The 25,570-nt window shown below is 29.3% G+C and overlaps 1 protein-coding gene across 2 annotated transcripts in view; it reads right to left on the reverse strand.

Annotated features, from left to right (window-relative positions):
- Positions 1 to 256: 256 nt before the first annotated feature.
- Positions 257 to 25,570, reverse strand: part of Wnt6 (Wnt oncogene analog 6) — a 31,026-nt gene continuing 5,712 nt past the window's right edge. For both annotated transcript variants that reach the window (XM_016050670.5, XM_016050671.5), the window contains exons 2-4: positions 11,315 to 11,535; positions 6,913 to 7,208; positions 257 to 2,388 (exon numbers count right to left, since the gene is read on the reverse strand). In XM_016050670.5, coding sequence (XP_015906156.2) covers positions 1,927 to 2,388; positions 6,913 to 7,208; positions 11,315 to 11,535 — 979 coding nt within the window. In that variant the 3' untranslated portion in view covers positions 257 to 1,926. The remainder of the gene's footprint in view (positions 2,389 to 6,912; positions 7,209 to 11,314; positions 11,536 to 25,570) is intronic.

Genomic DNA, 25,570 nt, shown 5'->3' on the forward strand with positions numbered 1-25,570 from the left:
TAGCATCATTTGATCCAGTTTAGCATCCTTTTAACAAAAAAGTCAATTCGTAGTCTTACTTATAAAATTTTCAAAACTATAAAGTAATTGCTGAAAAATAAATGCAAATATAGAAAATAATCGTAAAATGATTTGAAAAAAGATAAAAGTTATGGTACGGTAAGCGATATTAGATGACAAAAGCTAGAATTTTAACTGACTGTTTTAATCCATTTATGATAAGGGTAAAAAACAAAAAAAAAACCATTTTGTAAAAAAAAAAAAAAAAAATAGTTTCAAATCGTCAAATATACAGAGAAGGACCGTAAATAAACAGAAATTGTTTATATTTCTCGGATAACGGTTAAGAACAGAAAAAATCTGTATTTTTCTTTATCCAGTTTTTTTCCGTGAATGTTTTTCCCCTGCAGAATTTAGTTATTTTTTACTGTGGGATATTAAGGTTTCCTAATGAACTCGACAACGTTAAACCATATTTCTTTAACATATTTTTCTGTTTCAAAAGCAAAAAAAAAAAAAAAATCTACAAAAGGTTTATCATCAAAACATTCCGAAACCGAAAAACTTGAAAAAAGTATAAGGTTAAGGAGAGTGAAGACGTTTAGAAAACCACGGCATCAAAATTAAAGAACATTCCAATAGTAGACTTTAAAAGTTGTTTCTGAAATTTTTACATCCGTTTAAAGTAGTGAATTAAGGCAAATGGAGGCTACTTCGAAATACATAAATATATATTCATGTTTCCAGGAGTCCTAGAAACTGATTTCAAAGAAGGGTCAATTTTAAGCCTTCATTAAGCTTGTCTAATTTCGCCATATGATGGCCGCGAAATAAACGGAGGGATTGAGCTGGTGTTTGCCTTTACTGTTCAATAAAATGTGGCCTATCGAATCGTAAGATTAAAGCTATTTATAAGAAATATTCTAAGTAGAGTTTGCCTATACTTAAACATTAATAAGAACGAACATTAACCGAAGTTTAATAAGAAACGCTTTTTAGTTGCCCTTTTTCCATAAATAGTTCCGTTTTTCACCTTATATTTCTTGAATGGCTATTACCACGCAGCAAATGTTTTGGAATTATTATCAGATTAAACCATGGATAATCTTTTCACAAAGATAAGCAATACAAATTATGCATATGTTTGTAACTTTCTATTGTCTTTTGATGATTAAAACTTAGTTTAATTTTAATTTCTAAAGCTTCTGAAGTGATGACTCTACAAATTGTTCATCAAGCAAGAAAATTCGGAATAGCTGAATGCATACAACAAAGCATCTAGGAAAAAAACCTCATAAGTATTCACTCCAAATTTCTAGAATATTTTTTATCCTACAGCAATGCAAATATTATCAATGAATGCGAAGTGTCGTTTTTATTAGAATTTCTACGTTCGCGAACTGCGAAACTTTTAAGTTTTCAATGTCCTCAAATTTTAAAGATTTTTTCATACGGAAGGAAATAGTTTAGCTGTTTCTCCTAAACTATGAATGCTACTTTTCTCAAAGCAATAGAATCAGGAAAAAAAGAACTATCATCTTCTTAAGTAACTAATCATTAATGAATTCTGAAATACCCAGACACCATTTGATAATAACTCAACTTATCTTAAACTTCAAGCAAGAAAAGTACGTTAACATGTCTATCCATACGTGCCTAAGGCGAAAAGGCCTTACATTAACATGCCTATCTCTGAACCCTGATGGTAAATTATTGATGGACGAATAATGAAATTCTTAGATCTAAGCAGTACCATTGAAAGTCACGTGAATAATAAATACTCAAATTTCCACAAAATTTTTGTATTATTTAATAAGCTCATATTTTTTTTCACTACGCTAGTTCGGCTTGCTTCCGAATTTAATTGGGAACACACTAAGATTGGCACAATAATTTCAAAAAACACATACTAGATCTCAAAACCTATCACAGACACCGACTGTAAGTATACCTGCGATCACATGTCTCGCATTGGACGTCGCAGCAATATTGAAACCTGCAATTGCAGTTTACCCTATGTGTTCTTCTAACAGCTTCGTAACCTCTCCCACAACATAAGAGCTCGCAACCGTCGACCCCGATCGATGAGTGATTGCAGTGCCTTCCTTGAGTACCCAGAGAGCCAGTTTTCTTGTCTGGCTCACAGTAACTTGGCGACTCTTCGGTGTAAACAATGTCCTCTTTAGTTGGAGGCTTGATAGTTTCGCCTTCCGGTATGAATCCTTGGCCATCGTTCCCTGGCATCACTTTTGCGGCCCCGTCGAAGCGTTCTTTCAGATAATTGCCAACTTCTCGGAATAGTGGTAATTTGCGCCAAGTTGATTTCACGGCACATGAACCAGACATTCCATGGCATTTATATACAAGCTTCATGTGCTTTTGCACTGCCTAAAAAATAGAAACGAATCAGATTGCAATTATTCTCATCAATCAGTAAAAACTAACCTAAGATATTATTTCTAACTATATATAAATCTCTTATGATGTTGTCGCAGTGTTCTATAGTTATCGGTGCATTTTTATTGACTGGAAAATCACACGGTAGCATCCAGTTTTCCAACATTAATTTCTATGTTTTTTGGTTGCCATCAGCATAAAATTAATAAAATTCATAAAGCATTAATTTCCAGTACAATATTTTTGCATCCCAATTTTAAAGGTGGGTAATATTTGAGGGTGCCCCTTGATTCTCGCCAAGTTGTGATCGCGGTTGATCGCCAAGATGGGCGATGTTGAAACCCAATCGTGATTCTGATTGGTTTAGATTTTAGCGTAATTTTTAAATGTTCAACTGTATATGTAATTTCAGAAGTCCGTTAATTCTACGTTGGATACTGGCTGGTAAGGTTACTTTTGCTTCTGGTGAATAAGTTCGAAGGTATGTGGACAGTCATAAAAAGGGACTTTGGAAAAAAATGTCACCGTCAGTGCGGTACCACAGACGCCATTTTCGATTCGCATTTCGCCGAATTCATGTGGCGATGGAGGTACACAGATTTTATTCATGATAAATTTAGACAGTATCTAACTGCATTAGAGAATTCTGTGCACCTAAATCTGAAGATATTTAAGCTTAATGACGACGCGAGTTGCTTTTTTCCTTTTCTTTCTGTGCTTACTCCATTAATTTTTGTTTCGATTAAAAATGCATTTTATTGGGTTTATTAATTTTGCTTATATTGGGTTTATTAATTTTGCTTATATTGGGTTCATTTCAATTTTATAAAGCTTTGGCCGATGTTTTGTAGAAATTTTCCAATGTTTTATTGAAATATCATTATGTTTTGGCCACCATTCCAGCAGGAATGGTGCCCAAAACCGTGGTAACAGAAAACACGATGCTCCGCGCAAACAGGAATAGCACCAAACATAAGTCGCCAATTTCGGTAAGGGGCACCCTCAAATATATTTTTACCTTTAAAGGTATATTTAACAGTACTATCTGCTTTTCTTATTTTACTCTCCTGTAATTAAGCTTTTGATTTTCATTGTTTTCTAAATTAAGAGTTAATTACTAAAATAGTTGTTTCTTTATTGTAACGTAATTTTATGATATTATTTTATTATGCTGCACTGAAAGATAAATTTATTTGAATCGATGTCTAACCTTATTATCTGTACTACAATCATTATTCTTTGGTGTAAATTACATTAATATTATATCATAAATTACCGTTTAAAACGTTCGTTAAATGATTTAAAACTTAACGATCAGCTTTATGCACAAATTGTATTTAATAAATCCCCTTGTTTGTTAAGCGAAAATATTATATTACGGCTGTGAACTCGTCGAAATTACAACAGTATGCCTTTAATTTTAAATGTTAATTATTTTTAAAAACTAATACTAGGCGAACTTTTTTTCATCCGCTAATAAATCTTAATAGAATCATAAAGGAAATAGATCTTTAATACTATTTATCAATCAAATTTGTTTCAAACAATTAATTTGAGCTCAGGGTATAGAGCACTCGCCTTCCAATGAGGCGAACCGGGTTCGAATCCCAGTCGATACGAATTCCGCATCCGTCTTGCATCGATTACAGTGCTGATGTGAAATATCCTCACTGGTAGACGGATCATGGGTTAGAGTCCCCTTGACGTCAGGCTAACCGTGGGAGGTTCTCGTGGTCTTTCTCTCCATGTAACACAAATGCGGGTTAGCTCCATCTAAAAGTCCTCCACGAAGGCAAATTTCTCCCAATACTCGATCTAGGAGTTCCTTTGTCTTCTGGATGGGGCTCAAAATTGCAAGGTTACGAACTTTAGCATTAGTAGTCGTAAACCCATAATATTAGGTCGGCTGTTCAACGACTGTTATATATATATAAACATTTACTTGAAGAAACAAATGTTGAACCGAAGAAGTGGGAAAAAAGGCGTAATCAACATATATCAACATACTATAGTACATATATTTTAAGTGAATAATTTCAACTTTCTTAGAAAAAAAAACTGTTTTATGCTTCGAAACAATAATAATTACGAAGTAATCAATGAGATTAGTGTGGGGCAGCGAGCATGGAGCTTAATCCCTTAGTCTAAAGTAAAAATTAAATATCATTAATATTTAAAAACAACCTGTCATATTAATATGATAAAAATAAAGAAAATAATTCCTTAACAACTTCATATAAATCATGCTTGTTTTCTACAAATCACAAAACAGGTAGTTAACAGATTCCTGTTTTCTAAAACAGTAAAGAGACTTATTATGTCGTAAATGAAATGCTGCCATTTATCGCAGTTAATAATATTTATTTATGAGTAACAGTTGTTATTTCTAATAAGACTTCTTCAATGAAAGTTTGAAATAACGTAAAAGAAGATGAAATTTTTTGCTGTCCTTTGTCCACTATTTCTCACTTTCATTATGATCGCACGTTTTTGTCTTTAAGAGACAAATAAATTCATGAGAGTGAGAAGTTGTTTTGAAATCTACGCTTACTGGAACAATTGCTATGAAATTTTATTACTCAAATGGCAGTCATTCATCACAATAACTTAAATTTTTTTTTAAAAAATAAAAAGAACACTTATGTTTTATTATTATTATTTCCTTTATATCCAATTATTATTTCCCTGAAATTTGACACTCCGTTTAATGTTTGATCTAGAGAAAGACCATACAATAATAAGTAATATCATTTAGCAAGAATTTATTTTATTTCATCACAAAATGAAAATTAGCATTATTTTCCCTCATTTTGATGCATTCAATAATGACCTGTTTAAAATGACCCTATTCATAAAAATCGTCAAAACATGGCAAAATTAGTTTTACCTTGACTACTACTTTTCCAGCCTTAATAATAAATTTCTAAAACTGATACAATGATTTTTTGGAAAGTGAGGACTGATTTTTTAATACTGCATGAATCGTCACGGATTTTCAACAAAAACAGCTTTCATTTTTCCTTACATGTTCTTTATATGTTCTACATGTAGTATTTTTTTTAAACATTTGTACTAACGTTCTACAAGCTTTTGTATGCTTGAGTTATTGAACTGTATGGTCTATGAGGATAACTAGTCTTAAAATTACAGTCAATCTTTCACCTCGTCGTTTGTGGCTGAATTTTGAGAAACTAATAAAAATACTCAACGTCAAATCTCGAATTGTATTATGGGCAGTCAATTCGTTCCCCACCCTAAAGATCTGATTCAATTTCAGATTTGAATAGCAAAATATGATCTGGTATTCTCATGCAATGACAAACTTTCAGACAAAAATGAACCTCCGGATGTCTCGTATGGTCAAAAATCGAATCACTTGCCGAATTTCAAATTTAAGTGGACAGGTCAACTGTCTTAAACATTTTAAACTGACAGCAAAGCACGTTACAACAATGCCAATGCAAATGCCGACGTTTAACGAGCAAGACTTGTGGGGAGTTTAGTGAGCATTGTATGGCTTATAAGCTAATCTGATTCAGACCTTAGTTTCCGAAAAGCTTATGTATTTTATTTTATTACCGTCATTGAACAGCCTAGTCAATTTTGAGTTCACGATTACTAATATTCCACACTGTAGCCTTATAATTTTTAACCCAACCCAAATGACAAGGGAATTCCTAGATCAAGTATTGGTAGAAACTTGTCTCCGGGGAGGACTTTTTGGTGGATCTAGGCCGCATTTGCGTTACAAAGAGAGGAAAACCACGAAAACCTCCCGCGGTTTAGCCTCATGGCAAGGGTACTCTAACCCATAATCAGTCTACCACTGATGATATTTTTCGTCAGCATTGTGGTCGGTGCGAGCCGGGTGCGGAATTCGCATCGACAAGCCATCGGATTCGAACCCCGGGTTACCTCATTGGAGGCGGGAGCTCTGTTGCCACTGCCCAGCTTACGTGTTTATAAGACAGCATCGTTTCGAAGATTAAAAAGGATAAGATATTTTTTTGAGCTTCGTAGACTAAGTGAAAACCAACGTGCATAAAGCACAAATCAAGGACAGAAATGGACTGACTATAGTTTCGAACAAGAAACTTCTTCAGTGTCTAAACAAGAAAAGAAAAAACTTTCTTCTTTGGTGATTTTTGTGTTTGTGTGTGTCTTTAGACACTAAGGAAGGTTCTTTATTTGAGAGAACTGAAATTATAGTATGTCCATTTCTGTACTTGATTTCTGCATTATTCGCGTTGTTTTTTCACTTTAACTTCGAATATTGACTCTTCCGAGAGTATTAAAAAAAGTTGTCTCAGTCGAACAACAAGAACCCTCCTCAGTGTCTAAACAAGAAGAAAGAAACTTTCTTTGGCGACACTGAGGAAGATTTTTTTTATTTAAGAGAACCGAAACTATAGTATGTTCATTTCTGTGGTTGATTTGTGCTTTATCTAAGTCGCTTTTCGAGCATCGTTGCTTCTGAGGGTAAGAAAACAAGGCTGCATCATTTTAATTACTTACCAATCTCCCAGCTTCATAATTATGCTTTAGCAATAGAGTTTTGAGATCACTTCGTTTTCTAAACCGATCATCCATAAATTCCTTTGATTTTTGATAGCCGAAATTGATATTGTCACTGCAACCGCCCCATTCCCACCGTTCTTCCGTGGAAATCTGGGGTGGAGGTGGAAGAGCAGCAGGTGGACTGCTTCTCTCGCAGGAGCAATCCAATAATTGTCCATAACTACAAGCCTGTGTGATGGAGAATATAATGCCTGCAGCAGTGATAGCGTTTACAAATCCTGTTTCTCTGGTATCTGAAGTAAAAGAAAGTGATGTTATCGAAGAGTATTAAGCGATGTTTTAGTTCAGTTAAAATAATTAGATATAAACAGGTGGAATATTAAACATGTTTAGTCAATTCTATGATACACTACAAGTCCTAAAATGGTTTAATAAATTATATTTTATTGCATATTTGGAGAAGTTGGTGAGGAAAAAAACAATTATTTGTTGGCGTTTAAAAAAAAATTAAGAAAACGGCATTGAAGAAGTAGATATATCTTTTTTTGTTTTTAAAAGCGGTTTATAAATTCTATTTTAATGTATTTTTACTTTATAATTGAAGAAGGTACTGAAAAAGCATATAAACAGATGGAATATTAAACATGTTTAGTCAATTCTGTGATACACTACAAGTTCTAAAATGGTTTAATAAATTATATTTTATTGCATATTTGAAGAAGTTGGTGGAAAAAAACAATTATTTGTTTTCGTTTTAAAAAAAAATTAAGAAAACGGCCATTGAAGGAGTAGATATATCTTTTTTTGTTTTTAAAAAGGGTTTATAAATTCTATTTTAATGCATTTTTACTTTATAATTGAAGAAGGTACTGAAAAAGCATATAAACAGATGGAATATTAAACATGTTTAGTCAATTCTATGATACACTACAAGTTCTAAAATGGTTTAATAAATTATATTTTATTGCATATTTGAAGAAGTTGGTGGAAAAAAAACAATTATTTGTTTTGGTTTTAAAAAAAAATTAAGAAAACGGCCATTGAAGGAGTAGATATATCTTTTTTTGTTTTTAAAAAGGGTTCATAAATTATATTTTAATGCATTTTTACTTTATAATTGAAGAAGGTACTGAAAAAGCATATTTACAATTTGTTGGCCGGCAATTTTGCACTGAAATTATTAATCGTAAATTGTATTTGAATATTTAGGTAAAGTAAAATATTCTAAATAAACTCTAATAGATTTTATTTATACTGAATGAAATTAAATTAAACTGTAGAATATTCTATATCGCCTTATGTTTCATAAATTGTGCAAATTGACGACAATGTGTGCAAATTGACGCCTTAATGCGTTTAAGAAAACCGACTTTAGAATGTGTAGATATGTCTTTTTCATTTTTAAAATTAGCTTCTAAATTATATTTTATGTATTAGCTTTATATTTGCTTTTTGCACATTAACACTTTGTTGACCGGCAATTTTACACAGAAATTATTAATCGTAAATTGTATTTGAATATTTAAATAAAGTAAAACATTCTAAATAAACTCCAATAGACATTATGTATACTGAATGAAATGAAATTAAATTTTGGAATATTCTATGTCGTCTTGGCTTTCGTAAATTGAAATAAATAATTCAATTGCAACGACGAGTTATCTCGTCAGCGGTCAACAATGTGTGTAAATTGACGCTTTAATGAATTTAAGAAAACCGCCTTTAGAATGTGTAGATATGTCTTTTTCATTTTTAAAATTAGCTTCAAAATTATATTTTATAATGTAATAGTTTTATATTTAAAGTACTCGTACTAAGCAAAAAGAATATATTAATTGACGATTTAATGCATTCAAGAAAATCAGTTTTAGATTTAGTCGAAAATAATACGATTTGAGTCATAATTTAAATTTTTTACCTCCTTTAAAATTGAAAAGAATCAAATTACTTATACTTGCATTACATTTACTTATGTAAAATACCCTTAATCGAGAAAGAAATATGTTACATCTGGAGCATTAAAAAAAAGCGTATCATTTAAAGTTCTGAAGGAAAAATTATCAATAAAACTGTTTTATTTCTTAAAAAATTAAAGAAAATTTGGGGAAAGCAATAATTTTGTGAAGTTCCTATGTCTACCAACTCACAGCCTATTTTAATAGGAATCCTAATGTTAATGTATAGTTCATTTCAGCTATTTATGGTTTTGTCACTCGAAATTTCGACATTTGCTGTTCTGATCTTCGCTATTTTGACATTTCTGTTGTTTTATTCTTTTTTTTATCGTCGCTTTGTACGGAAATAAAATTGATATTAATAGAAGAGACTTAAATTGTAATAAATGGTAATTAGGTTAACAACATTAATGACTTTGATATAAACAGACAAAAAGCTAATGTTTTAATTTATGTTATGTTCTTTGATTAAATAACAACTTTCCTACTTGATATCTACAGATTATAGTTGTAAGTAATGTTATACATAACTTACAAAAGGCATTCAACTTTAGTATTTCTTTGAAGAAAAATCCATTGCACGCTGGCTAGCTATAAAAACTGTGCAAGTTCTTATTCATTTGTACAAATCAAAACTTCTGTTCAAATATTTAATAAAAGTAAACAAATTGCCTAAAAACACTTAAACTGACTAAACCAAATACTTAATTGTATGACTTAGTAGAATATTGATGTTTTTGTAAATTAGCTTTGAAGTTAATAGAGTGGCAATCGCAAATAAACCTTATTCCTTGGTTTTATTTTAAGTCTGCAAGCTTTTTTTTTCTAATTTCTAACACTCAATTTGACTGTTTGCGATATGACGTTTATAACTATGGTCAATTAGGTGTCTAGAAACTTTTTAAAATTATTCATTGACAGTTTGCTGTCAAATATACGTCTTCTACACTAACACTCTAATTGCTACCTAGTGCTTTCATCCACTGATGTAAGAGGGATTTAAAGGCTTGAGAAAATAAATTGCTGCATAGTAAAATTACACTAGAAAATACATTTCCGCGAGAAATCTCAATTGGCGAGATTTAAAGGCTTAAGAAAATAAAATTGATGTTGCATAGTGAAATAACACTAAAAAAATAAATTTCTGCGAGGAATCTCAATTTTTTTCAAAAAGATGTCTCTTAGAACTTTCTTCCCAAGCAACGTAAAAACTGCGATGTTATACTTATCCGAATTAGGGGCTGAAAAAGTATTCCGAATCTAGCGTTCGTGCTCACTTTAAAAAGTGTAGTTAAATCAAGACACTAATAATTGGGAAAGATTACAGCAAGCTCAGATTGCCTTTACTCTATTCAAAAATTATTTTAGTCAATTTATGCGCGCGTTCGAAAACCATCAAATGGCAACAGTAGATAATTTACGTGAAAGTTTGTCACACTCTCAAAAATAAAATTTCCACTTTTCGCAATTCAGTAATCCTTGAGTCATATTTCGTTAATTTTGAGAATTATTTCGTCACAAAATCATGTGATTTCTGACGAATCGGACACTGTCAAATATATGACGAAAATGTTTCCTCAACTCGAAACCTGTGCATTTAAGGAGATTTTTAACTATAATGACGAGTGTAGACTAGACGATCAAAACTAAAGTGACGAAATATGCTGTATGATGGTCAAGGAGCAGGCCACGTATCAGGAAGATCCCGGGTTTGAATCCCTCTTCGGGCATGAGTATAATTTTTCTTTCTGTTCTACCTGTCTTTCTTGTGGCATTAATCCAGCTATATAGTGCCCACGGTTATGGGATTATTAGAAAAGTTCGATACATAAGACATTACGAGGCTTTTTTTTCCTTGGAAAATAAAAGAATAACAATATATATATTTTTTATTATTGACGGAATTTGTTTCCCCTTAGAGTTGATGATAGTTATTTCGTCACTTCGACAAAATATTCGCTCAGAGCATATATCAGGAAACAATTTCGTCAAAAATGAAAAAAATTCTACGAATTTTGAGCTAAACTGAAAAATTTCACAGATAAAACCAAATCAATTAATCAAAAAACAAGCTATGTTTCATTACAAAAGCATTTCGCTTAAAAAACAAGCACATTTTTAGTAATATATTTGCACTAATTCTTACAAGCAATTGTTATTTTGCTTATTTTATATAATTTTGTGCATGATAATTACAGTCCTGTATTTAGAAATGTATTTGGTATACAACAACACCAAAAATGAAGTCAAATATACACTAAAATTTTCCACAGTGTAATTAATATATATAAATAACAGTTTTCAAACTTCATTTTCTAATAGTGAGTAAAAAGTTTATTTTTGTGTATTTATAATTTATTAATGTAAAATAAGTTACAAATTTGACTTGATTCTTTTTTTAAAAAAAAGCATCCATTAAAATATTAAAAGGTTATTTTTTGTACCTCTTAAAAGTACTTTCTTCAAGGATCTTTTAGCTGTGGTGCAATTCCATTTTCTAAATCGGAACTGATATTGACATTCTTGTACTCCAATTTTCGATCCTTCAGTGATAGCTGTCACAACTTCTGGTTCTTTTTTACATATCTGTGCTTGCTTTCCTCTCATACGACGCGTTTTCCGGCATATGCGGCCCGGATCTAGCACAAGATGGCGACCCATTGCCCTACAGGAACGAAAAAATAACAGTGTAAATATTGTCTTTTCTCAATAAATACCAACTATTTATCATTACACCCAAAGAGAAAGGTTATGTAAATACTTCTAGGTTGAGAAAAATAATGGTAAGGTTAGGTAAATGGTAAAGGGTGGAGCAAAATTATGGTTAGATACTAGTTTTCTTTTACTTTCTTTATTTTTCTCGACTTTCCGTTGAATAAATTTTGCTTACTTTTGTAACCTTTTTGTTAAACAAGCTATGAAAAGAGAGCCAGACGACTATAGATGCTTCTTTTTCTTAATTTTTCTCATTATAACACCATTATTTTTTATATTTACAATACTTTTAAAAGTGGCATAACTGTTTATCACATGATCGTGGAGAAAAACAATCTAGTGTGTGTGAGTTTAATCAGTTTTTTTTATTTCTCCTATGCTTCTTGTGATATAGTTATAAATAAAATAAAACATTTAAAATATACGCATTTACTTAAGTAATTAAATTTGAAAGGCCTAACTGTATTCGTTGAAATGAGGTGTTTTAAAATGCTGATATCAAACTAGTTAATTTGATGGTTAGATAAAGTTGACTACGAATTAAATAAACGAAAGTATTAAATAAACGAAAGTATAAAATGAACGAAAGTGTAAAGTAAACGAAAGTATAAAATAAAGATATTTTTGTAAAAGAAATACAACGAGAGATTATTTTAAAGGCATGAAGGAAAAAAAATATAGAATAAAAAGTTGTAAAAATGTGGAAAAGAACTAGAAATCGGTACCGTTTTATTATACCATTTTTACTAAATTCTTCTTTTGTTCTCAAAGCTCCGAGTATTCCATTTACTTTCTCTCATTTTGTTTGTTGTTTTGCTTCGAGATTTTAGTTTATAACACCGTTCAATTGGAATTGCACTTCAAGAAGAAGACCTTCCGTACCTTCACATGTGATCTATGACGTCAGCGAGAGCTAATCTTTATCAACAAAATGGCGTATTAAAGTTGAGCTAAGTTTCTCTACATGAGTTGGAATGTTAATTAACGATAATTTAATTAAATACAGTGCAGTATCATGCATCAAATTTGTTGAAATATAATTTTTTCTCGTCCTTGTCTCTTACTTAACTTAAATTTATTATTTGTTTATGTATTTTATAGTAACCATGATAATTTTTTGTTTTGTGTACGTGGCAACTTCGATGCATAATTAGTATGTTTAAGTTCCCCTTGGCTTCGTGCCTATCTTTGTGTTAAGTAAGAAATATATAATGAAAGAATTGAAATCTTTGGGAAAGAATCTTTGTTTAAGAATACAGAATGTGTCATTTAAGGGAATTGATACTTGAAGGGCTTGGCTCACTCGAAGTAGAATGGGAAGAACAGTTGCTAACGTAAGCAAATGCCACGTTTCAACAACCAATCAGGATCGAGATACCCACTCTACGTCACTTGCAGGTATCAGGACATAATAGCATTGTAACGCAGTGTAGCCATTGATCTGACTTAACATTCGAAAGTTATAACTTTTATGAAGAAAAAAAGATTTTATTTAAATTTAACTTCTTATTGTGCCGAGATCAATCACATTAATATGAAATTTATAATCTCAAACCCATTTCAGTTGAGGAATGAGAAATGTTTTAATTAATTTCTGTTTATCCAAGATGAAGTGAAGAAGTTGTAAGTGGAACAACAGTGAGATACGTAATATGGGTGACGTAATATGGATATCTCGATCCTGATTGGTTGCTGAAGCGTGGTATTATTTTTCTTACTTTGGAAACTGCTCCTTCCATTCTATTTAGAATAAGACAAGTACCATAAGTATCAATTGACATAAGTGACACATTCTATATTAGTTCGCGAAGATTTCGATTCTTTCTTTCACTCTATATTTCTTACTTAACACAAAGACTTAAATATGAAATCTTAACATAAGTGTTGAGATTTTTATTTAGCACTACATGGCAAGAAGCCATGTAGAACAAAAACAAACTAATTATGCATCGAAGTTGCCAGGCACACAAAACAAACATATATCACGGTTACAAAAAATTATACACAGTCGGACTTTTATTTAACGAACTTCCATTTTGCAAATTTCTCTATTTTGCGATTTTTTTCGAGGAACCAAAAACATTTTGGAAATTTCTTCTTAAAATAACCTCCATATAGCGAAGTGAACTTTCTATTTAACGAACTTTTCTTTGAGATCCACTTTCCCTATTTCCCAAAATATTTCAAAACATTTTAAACTTGTTAACGCATTTTATAGGGGAATGACATCTTGAATTGATTTTTGAAGCCACTTAACTTTTAGAGAAAGCAGTAAAGCCCCTTTCCCTTTTTGTTTGCATTTCAAACTAAAAACTTAGACAAAATTAAGGGATTTTATCAGTAACAATTAAACTTAAGAACGCACGTGGTAATGTATGTTTGAAATTACTTTTTTAATAAATGCAGCTATAATTTTAAACATAAATCTAGCTTTTTTTAGTTGAAAATGCGTGTAGAATGATAGGGTAACACTAGATAATGTTTTGCTCTATTCTTGCTTCCCATGTAGATTTCTTTTATGGTTAAGATTTATAAAATAAATAATAAATACTAATTTACATGATAAAAGAGTATAAATTGCTATTTTAATTATGTCTAGTGCTTATGATTTTGAAACCTGTTTTGTTTAGTTTAAGTATTTCAAAAGGTGACTTTCTATTTAACGAGTTTTCCATATAACGAACATATTATCGGGTTTTAGAGACTTCATTAAATAGAGGTTCCACTGAAACAAATACTAAATCTAAATTAAGTAAAAGACGAGAATTATATTTTAACAAATTCATTGTCCGATGTGGAGTTTTATTTAATTAACATTAATTATAATCCAAACTATCGAAATTTTTTAATGCTTTCACTTGGCGACGCGGGTGTAAATCTTTTGGCTTAATGATTCAATTTCCTGCGTCTAGAATGATCGAAAACAATATTTAGTAACATCGACAGCATCGCTTCCGCTTACAAAAACACCCACACATAGTAAAAGCCTCGTCCGTCTATTGTCTCAATTAAAGTTTTTTGTTTTTTTTATTTTGTGAAAGGCCTTCGAGCGAATTATGTTTGTGTCACGGCGCGTGTGATTTCCTATTACAAATAACGTCGGGCATTTCCCCTTATTCCTAAATAAAATGAAACAGGTAGATTTTTTTTGTTTACTAAATTGGAGTTTTAATTGATCGAAACTCTGTACGTAAAATAAAGGCAATAAAAATGATTATTTCCATTAAAGTTATTGAAATTACGATTATACTTAATTTGTAACCAGTGGCGTGTAAAAAGGGGGGAGAAGGAGGCAATGGTTTCGAGCATCCAATCAATGGTACAGCCAACCGGAGACTAAAGACACTAAAACTAGAAATCTATTTCTATTTTTATTGTATTAGTTTTTTACTCGGTAGATATTTAACTTAAGAAAATATTTTATGATGAGTAAAATATAATTTGCAATCACATTTAATGATGAAGTTTTATGTCATTAAAATTTAAATATTTTTTTAAGGAAAATTAAGACTACAATGAAATTTTCACCATAGAGTATAATTTCCTCAATTATTTAAATAAAAGTGAATTTAAAATATGGGTTTAGATTTTCATAAACATAGTATATGGTTCACTTGTTCCCCCCTCCCCCATTAGTTACAATATTACACTTTTTTTGGGAGAATCTATTAAAGAAATTTTGCTCGAACATGCACTGCCCGCCACTGTTTATTCGAGAAAACATAAGTAGTCAGTCATTCAAAAAATTACGCAAGCTCCAAACGAGGGAGAGGGTTTGTAATTTGCTGTTATTTATTTACTATTGTTATAATTATAATTATTATGATTTTAATTATTATAATTATTATAATTATTATAATAACAATAATTATTATTATTATTATTATTATAAGAGAGAAAATCTCCTATTATAAGAAATAAGGGAGGCAGATTGTCAATTTTAAAAAGGCATCAAGACGGACAACTTTAACCATAGCCTTACTCGGACTCGTTAGGCAGGGGAAAAAATTTCAGGCTGATGATAAAAACTTTCTTTCAATTATTCTTAGATTAAAAATAGAGATTTAAAAAGATACAACTTTAAAAAGATAAAGATTTAAAAAGAGATCTTTTAAAAAGCAGATATTTAATTATATATTTGATCCAATTACAAAGATTAAGAAATGTTAATTGTTAAGCAGAGGCAATCTAGATACGAGTCTTAAGAGTTAAGATTTTCATTGCAAATTCTTTTTCATCTCTATTAGTAATTTAAAATTTAAAGTATTGATAAAGTGAGTTCAGGCAAACCTAAGAGTAATTCACGAAGTTTCAATTGCTGAAAAGAAATTTTCTAATTATCAAAATGAAAACAAATTATGTGAGGATAACTTAAGATTCCAGAATGGAGAAGTTCTCTTCAGATAATTTGCTTGCATTCTGAAATTTTTTATCAGCAATTGAAACTTTATGGCATACTCTAGGTTTGTATGAACTTACTTTTTCTAAACTAGAATTTTGAATTAGTTATAGAGATAAAACAAAATTTGTGATCAAAATTTTCTCTTGTGGTATAGCGTCTTCTTGAGGCACTGAGCTCTCATTGTGAAGTATTGATGTTTAATCCCCCGTTGCTGCTTAATCCTTAGCCAGTAAAAGCAGTCAGTTTATAAAGCATCATGCCGTTGGCCGCTATATTGTGGAGCCTAAACCAGCATAACTTTTTGGGCCCATAATGGGCTGTTACGGGAACGCTTAATATTTTTTTTCAAATTAGAAATATTAAATATTATAATCCCAAAATAAGCAATCCCAAACATTGAGTCGTATATTTTCGCACATTTTGGCCTTACAGATTTTTAGAAGACTCTCCAACATCTAACATAATTAAATCTCGGGCTCAGATAGGCTTGGTCTCAAAAAACTCTAGCGGATCACGGATGGACTTGGACCTCAAAAAACTAAGTCTAAATTATACCCTAGTGCCCTAAAACGTTCGCTTTCCAACGCTTTCCAAACGTTCGAATCTCAGCAATGGCTGGTTGATGCTAATTACGTGCCCGGCTCGCCCCGGCCACAGTTGCTGACGTAAAATAACCTCATGGGTTAGAATCCCCTTGCTGATTGGCTAACAGTGGGGTGTTTTCACGATTTCTCTCAGTTAGTTCCATCAAAAAGTTCTCCACGAAGGCTAGTTTCTCCCGATATTTAATTTAGAAGTTCCCTTGCCTTCTGGATTGGGCGCAGAATTACAAACCTATGGAGTTGAACATTGGTAGTTGTAGACCCAAAATTGATTGGGTCGGCTGCTCAACGACAATAATAAAAAAATAATAGCTTCCCAGATAAATTTCTTTTTCGTTGAGTTCGTTAAATTTGATGTAATACTGCCGTATTTGGTTTTTGTATCATTAAAATTCTATTAATATTTCCTTTTTAAATTTCTAGTTTTATTTCTACCAAAAGTATCTCTAGAGGTTTGGGGATACTGCTCATAACTACATTTTTCTTTATAATTTGCATGATTATACTTCATAAAAATTTTCTTCTGATATTAGCATATTCAAGCTAAATATAAATGTTTGACAAAGGATAAAAATAGATTTCTAAATACCAAATTAAAGTTTTCTTAATCTTTCCTTGAGGGGGGAAAAAACTATTTTTGTAATCACCATTAAAATTCAGCGCAACCAAATAAATTATAAAAACTGCATTTCTTTCTCGAATTGTGCTAAGAATTAAGTCGTTATTATATGCAAAAATTCAAGTATTATAGCTAATCAATCACGAACACTTTTTAATTTACATGCATATGCTGCATAAAAATTTCCCCTGATAATATGGATACACTCAAGCTGAATATAAATGTTTAACAAAAGATAAAAATAGATTTCTAAATACCAGATTAAAGTTTTCGTAATCCTTCCTTGAGTGGAAAGAAAACTATTTTTGGGAATCACTAATCAAATTCAACGCAACCAATTAAATTATAAAAACTGCATTTCTTTCCCGAATTGTGTTAAGAATTGCATAGTTATTACACCCATAAATTATTCTTCCGAATCAAGTATTATATCTAGTCAATTACGAACAGGCTCAGAACACGCGAAGACACCATTTTAGGTCAATAACTACTTACTGAGGTTCTTTATGTTTTATTGCTCATTCATAGAACAGAACAAAAACATGCTGGAATCGAACTTTCCCACCTATACCGAAAATGAGCCATAAAATTTTTATATTATAAACAAAGGTTCGCAAAGTGAACTGTGAGAGTAACCTTTTAAAAGCTTATAAATGGTCTGTAGCAAGTACGAAATCGTTTTACCGTCTGCTTCAGTTTATGCTCTTCTCTTAAGCAGGTGCATTTTACGATTTTTCTCAAAAGATCTCTCGGCACGGAAGGTTGGATAATAGAATTATTTGTTCTAGAAAGTGTAATTACATGAAACATATGGAACTGAACTGACAATTTTTTCTAGAAATTAGTAGCTAATGTTTCTAAGGATATCTGTTAGAAAAAAAAATTTACTAAAATAGTGGATCTTCATTCCTTTCAATCAATTTGACAATATATTTTTTAAAACGGTAGAGAACTTCATCTAGATTTACATCTAGAATCTACATCTAAAACTACTATTTGTTGTAGAAAGTGTAATTGCATGAAACATATGGAACTGAACTGACTATTTTTTCTAGAAATTAGTAGCTAATTTTTCTAAGGATATGTGTGTGAGAACAAAAAATTAGTTAAATTATTGAGTCTTCATTCTTTTCAATCAATTCGACAGTATATTTCCAAAAACGGTAGAGAACTACATCTAGATTTACTTCTAGAATCTGCATCTAGAACTACTATTTGTTCTAGAAAGTGTAATTACATGAAACATATGGAGCTGAACTGACAATTTTTTCTAGAAATTAGTAGCTAATGTTCCTAAGGATATGTCTTAAAACAAACAATTAATTAAAATATTGCGTCTTCAATCTTTTCAATCAATTATACAATATATTTTTAAAAACGGTGGAGAATTACAAACTAAAATTAACAGATTTTCAGTTAATTTTTCCAATTTCTTAAGTAACTCAACCCGGCTTAACAGTAACAAAGGGGCGAAATACGTGAGCCTCTGAATTATTTAGAAGTAGCGGGGAATAAAAGACCCCATGAATTGAATTTACTAAAACCAAGAATCGTATATTAATCAGATATATATATATATATATATATATATATATATATATATATATATATATATATATATATATATATATATATATATATATATATATATATATATATATATATATATATATATATATATATATATATATATATATATATATATATATATATATATATATATATATATATATATATATATATATATATATATATATATATATATATATATATATATATATATATATATATATATATATATATATATATATATATATATATATATATATATATATATATATATATATATATATATATATATATATATATATATATATATATATATATATATATATATATATATATATATATATATATATATATATATATATATATATATATATATATATATATATATATATATATATATATATATATATATATATATATATATATATATATATATATATATATATATATATATATATATATATATATATATATATATATATATATATATATATATATATATATATATATATATATATATATATATATATATATATATATATATATATATATATATATATATATATATATATATATATATATATATATATATATATATATATATATATATATATATATATATATATATATATATATATATATATATATATATATATATATATATATATATATATATATATATATATATATATATATATATATAAAAGAAAGTTAGGGACGCATATTATATATATATATGTATATCTAAGAAAGTTAGGGCACATCATCAAGATTAAAACTGCATAAAAAAAAGTAAGTCTTGAAATGTCCTCACACTGTGCTAAGGGCGCTTCCCGTTCATGAACTATTTCTTCCTGTGCTTTTGAACAGGTCATAATAAGAAAACCACACATAAGAAAGCACGGTTTCATTCCAGGGCATGGGTCTCATGCAATTTTAATCCCGATTGAGAGCTTTAACTCTCTTTTGCGCGACCCCCTGTTATGTATAACGTTTTTAAACTTGCACATTTTGGCCAAAAAAATAGACTAAAATGTCATTTTGAAAATAATTTCAGTTTTAGGAGCAAAACTCATTTAAAATCCAAACACCCGAATTAAGCAAGATCAGGCATTTATATGAATGCAACAAAATCTTTGCTTCCCGGTGTTATCTACCCTACGTAGAGATTAACTTGTACGTTAAAGTGCCAAAGAACTTGTCTCATCTCTCAACCTTTTACGTTAAAGTGCCAAAAAACTTGTCTCATTTCTAAACCTTTTACGTTAAAGTGCCAAAAAACTTGTCTCATTTCTCAAATTTTTTAAGTAATTTTCAAACTATCTAGATATTCGGCACACTACTAGGCACTCGTTATAGGAAAAATAATATTTTTTTCTGGAATAACAGCAATGCTTAAATTAATGTTCTTTATTTTTCACTATCTAAGCAATAGAGTCCCCACAACCAAACAATCAACATATTATCTGATTGAATCAATCATTCATCAATCTAAAAATTTTATAATGCAAGAAATCAGAAGGTTTAAAATATTATAGCTGAGCAAATTAACCTAACGCCGTCTATTTATTTTTAATATCAAAAGAATCAAGTCATTCAACCATTAAACAATCAACAGATTAGAATGAGAGAAGCGAACTAGTGAAGTTTAATGATTCGGAAACCGTTAATGCGTACATAAGCTACATGAATTGCGGAAAACAATTGATTCCGCACTTTAGCGGATTTAATTAGTAACCATAGTTAATCTAAGATTAGTTCCGTACACTGTAAAAATTTTCATTCTAAATTTATGGTAAAATAACTGGCAGTTAATCGGATGGACGGACGTCCATCCGATTAACCGCAAAGTTTAAGGTAAAGAACATTTTTTTCCTTTATGATTTTAAAACCATTTACAAAGAGAATGGTTATAAAACCATGAATACAAAACTATACGGTTTTTTAATCATTTACAACTAGAATTTTTCAAAAACGTAAAACAAAAATTAATATTTAACTAACTAGACATAGGAGCTCGGCTTTTCGTAAGGTAATGGGCACTGGAGAGTGACGGATACTGGAATAGTTAATCTGAGATTAGCTACATAAGGAGCAGATTAAGGGCTTTCGATTTTCAGTGGTAATATTAATGCGTTGAAATTAATTCAATTTGTTTAAATTCTGTTATATTTCTCTTCAAATGTGTTTAAATTTTTTTTTTCTTGCTTTGTTTAAAATACAGGTTTTCCTTAAAAACTAACTTCGAACAAGCTATCTGTTATGCCATAATAGTAGGCAGCCAAATCAATATATCTTTTATTTTTATGGAAAAAATAGGCAGAAATTAAATATATTAATTTATATTTAGCAAGTTGCGATGAAAATAATCTTACGAAGGTGCCATTCTAAGATGAAAGAGCTCATAAAATTTTTGCCCGGGAGAAAATTTCCAGCATGACAATTTCTGAATAGAACAAATGTAATAATAAAAAATATCCAAGAATTGGACTATTTAAAATTACCAGCGAATGCGTTCTTGCTAACCGACGATTACAAGCGTGGGAAAAGTTCCAAAAATTAGCGAGTTTTCGATAAAAATATGTAATACGCATCATACTATTGTATTTCTTATTTGGTGAACAATCCCTTTCATATTTTTTTAAGGAAATAGAGGTGATGAGCAACCCAACTCACTTTTGTAGAAGATATTTTTATGCAATATGCCTTATATAACTCAACCAAACTATTTTTTTCGTTTTTGCAAAATTCTTCAAACTTTCTTCTGTCAATTTCCTCAAACTTTTCTAACCAGAAGCGTAACGAAAAAGTAAGGTCACAGGTGGAAAGAAATATATAACCTTTCCTTAGTCACTGAAATATTTCTTCTTTTTTATTAATCTCATTTATCAACAAAAATTGCTTTATATTTTAGAAGAAAAAAAGAATTTTATTTTTAAAGTAAAATGGAGATTATATTTTTAAAAAAAAGTAGAAGAGAATAACTTAAAAGCTGTCGGAAGTTATTAGGCGGCTTTCAAATATGGGTCATATAAACAGTGAAAACATCCTTCGTAAGGTGTTTTATTATTATCTATTTATTTTGATATCCTTATTACTCAAACAACACTCTTGATAAAAGTATTGCAGAAATAAAATTTTACTTATTATGATTGGAGGGTTAAGAATTAACTATTTCTCAACATTATGGTTAACGCTACTAAAGATGAACGATGTTTTGAGAAAAAATAATCTTTGATATACTATTGAACAGGCATATTAAAAATCAACAATTTTCCTTAAACTATTTCGTGTATGTTTTAAGTTTTATAGATACTGTACAATGAATTAATAAAAGAGTTTAATAAAAATTAAATAGCTATGTTTTGTTTATTTGTAATTTTATTTTGTAATATTTACGTAAAATATAGTGGTTTTGAAAATGTTTTGAGCTTTTATTCGTTTTTAATTCATTTCTTATTATGTATTCATAATAATGAATTTAGCAAATTTTATGAAAATTTTATTAGAGAAAGATTTGAAATTTTTAAAAATTGGAGTGCAGAAAATTGTGAAAAATCTACTGTTCATAATACAATTTATGTATTTTTCTTTAAAAAAAATTTAAAAAACAAAAAAATGTCTTAACTGTCGCTTTGGTGTTTTGTAAAAGGTTAAATTTAATAATGATTAAAAAAAATTATATAGTTCAGATTTAGAGTAAGGGAGAAAGTGCAAAGAATGAAACACAAATTATGAAGTTTTATTTTATGATATTATTGACGATGTTAAGCAAAATGTTTAACCCAAGCAGTACTTAAAATCCAACTACACCGTATTATTACATTTAAGAAAGTTTATCTAAATGTAATAAGTTTAATGAAAAGTAAGAGCTAATCTAGATAAATAGTGAACAGAAATATTCAAATAAACGTTTTTATGAAATTCTGATTATCGGTATCATTTCAAACTTTAAGATTTTGAGCTTATATAGATTTTGAGCTTGACGCTAGCACTTATATAACGTATGTACTATAGTTGCATTCCGTTTGTATGTTTCAAAGGCTGGAACATCTTACAAATTTATGTAAATAATTATTAAAAAAACTTCTATAGAAAATATTAGGATAGATTTAGTCATAACTTTAATATTAAACAACAAAACTTACAATTTAGAAAAGGATGTGATGATAAAAACACGTTAAATTAGATTTAAGGTAAGAAAAGAAGATAAAAATTTTGTCATGTAGAAGTTCCTAACAATTTTTTCAGAGAAACACATTAAAATATAAATCAGAAAAGAAGAGAATTCTGATAAATAGATGTTTCTAAAAATTTTATGTAGTAAAATAAAGTTCAGAAAGGAAAAGAAGAGATGTGATTTAATTGTTCCAAATAATTTTATATCGAAGCACATTAAAATAAGAATCTGAAAGGATAAAAACTTCGTTATACGGACGTTTCTAAAAATTTTAAATTGAAGTACTTTAAAATAAAGTCGTAAAGGGAAAGAATATTTCCATGTAGAATTCCAACAATTATGTATAGAATCACATTAAAATAAAAATTAGAAAGAAATGGAACTTTATTATATAGAAGTTTCTAAAAAGAATTATAGATAAGATTAAGGCAATTTTAGAAAGGGAAAGAAGTTTGCGATGTAGATGTCCCTAACAATTTCATCAAGAAGCATTTTAAAATAGAGTTCGGAAAGGAGAAGAATTCTTCCATGTAGATGTTCTGAATAATTTTGTATAGAATCATATGAAAATAAAAATCAAAAAGGAAAAGAACTTTGCTATTTGGATGTGTCTGAAAATTTCATATAGAAGCATGTTAAAAGAAAGTTTAGAAAGGGAAAAAGAAAAGAAGTTTGCCATGTAGATGTTCCGAACAATTTTGCATAGCATCACACGAAAATAAAAATCAGAAGGGAAAAGAACTTTGCTATTTGGATGTTTCTGAAAATTTCATATAGAAACATGTTAAAAGAAAGCTTAGAATGGGAAAAAGAAAAGAAGTTTGCCATGTAGATGTTCCGAACAATTTTGTATGGAATCACACGAAAATAAAAATCAGAAAGGAAAAGAACTTTGCTATTTGGATGTTTCTGCAAATTTCATATAAAAACATGTTAAAAGAAAGTTTAGAATGGAAAAAAAGAAAAGAAGTTTGCCATGTAGATGTTTCGAACGATTTTGTATAGAATCACATGAAAATAAAAATTAGAAAGGAAAAGAACTTTGCTATTTGGACGTTTCTAAAAATTTCATATAGAAACATGTTAAAAGAAAGTTTAGAAGGGAAGAAAAAAAGAAGTTTGCCATGTAGATGTTGCTAACAATTTTGTATAGAAACACATTAAAATAAAACTCAGGAAAGAAAGGAAAAACTTTGCTACACAGATATTATTAAAGAAATAATTTTATAAAAACACTATAAAATAAAGTTAGGGAGAAAAAGAAGAAAAGAATTTTTCTTTATAAATGATCTTAACAATTTAAAATATGACTGAGGTAGTTATGTGTATAAGCCGTCGTTTGTTATAATCTTGTCATCATTTTTAACATCTGATTTTTTTTTTTTTTTAAATTATGTACTTTTTAATTTACCATGAAGAAGTGACCTGTTTGGGTGGTCACCGCACACATTGATATAAAGGAGACTTTATAAAGGAGACTTTCCAGTTAAGCGAAGGGTAGAGGATAAAAAAATTAGCTTTTCGACGCTCCCTCTAGGACCCGGATGTGAAAAAGGTGGAGTTACAGGTAAAACAGACCTTACTACTAGGCGGAACTTCTAGCTAAAAAAGGATGGACGAGAACTCTTTATTTTTGCAGCGATAAGTGACCTTTTCATTTGATCTGCGTCAATTGGATTTTTTTTTTAAAGCCCTTTCTTTTTTATGTATAGATAAGCGTTGTGATTACAGAATTTTAAAAAGCGCTAAGAACTCCTAAATACTCATGACAGAGAATCACTGAAAAAACCGACATTAATATGTTAAATTCTGATTTTTTTTACTTATTTATTTATTTATTTTTTTTATGGTAGAGATAGAAAGCTTACATCCATTAAGCTTAAATGTTGTACAATTGGTATATATATATATATATATATATATATATATATATATATATATATATATATATATATATATATATATATATATATATATATATATATATATTTATTATTATTATTATTATTATTACCTATGTCAAAATATATTGCAATAAACTTATAACTTACAATAATTACTTTGATTATTGTATACAATAACTGCACAAAAGTTTTAGACGAGTTTCCGATTAATAATAAAACCATCATTTTAAAATTTAAAAATAATTCATTAAAAATTGGGCAAGATATAAGCATTTCAATTAACCCTTTCTTACTGCGCATGCGCAAAAAACATTAAAAGAAATAAAAAAAATTCTGAATTGAATTTGGTAACCTATGAAATAAGTCCGATTTGAATACCTTGAAAATGTGAAAAGTTCTTAATAACTTTCTAAGTAGCTTTTGAACTTTGGTAAAAATGCCCTAACTAAGGGGTTTTCTATAAGTTTAATTGTGTTGTTTTGCCTCGTTTAATTTTATAATTTTTTTTCATTTAATAACAAATTATAATACCTTGCAATGATGGTACGGACAACAATATGCGATGGAATAAGGAAAGAAAAGAAAAAATACTTTAATAGGGGATGGTCTTACATAATGTCAATGAAATTTTTAATAAAATTTAGTTATACTATAAAATATAATTTGTAGAAAGTCCCTTACCATTCACAACTTTCTTTCAATATTTACT

This window comes from Parasteatoda tepidariorum, chromosome 7, assembly GCF_982258835.1.
Source record: "Parasteatoda tepidariorum strain Cologne lab strain chromosome 7, Ptep-v5.0, whole genome shotgun sequence".
In the NCBI taxonomy this organism is placed as follows: Eukaryota; Metazoa; Arthropoda; class Arachnida; order Araneae; family Theridiidae; genus Parasteatoda; species Parasteatoda tepidariorum.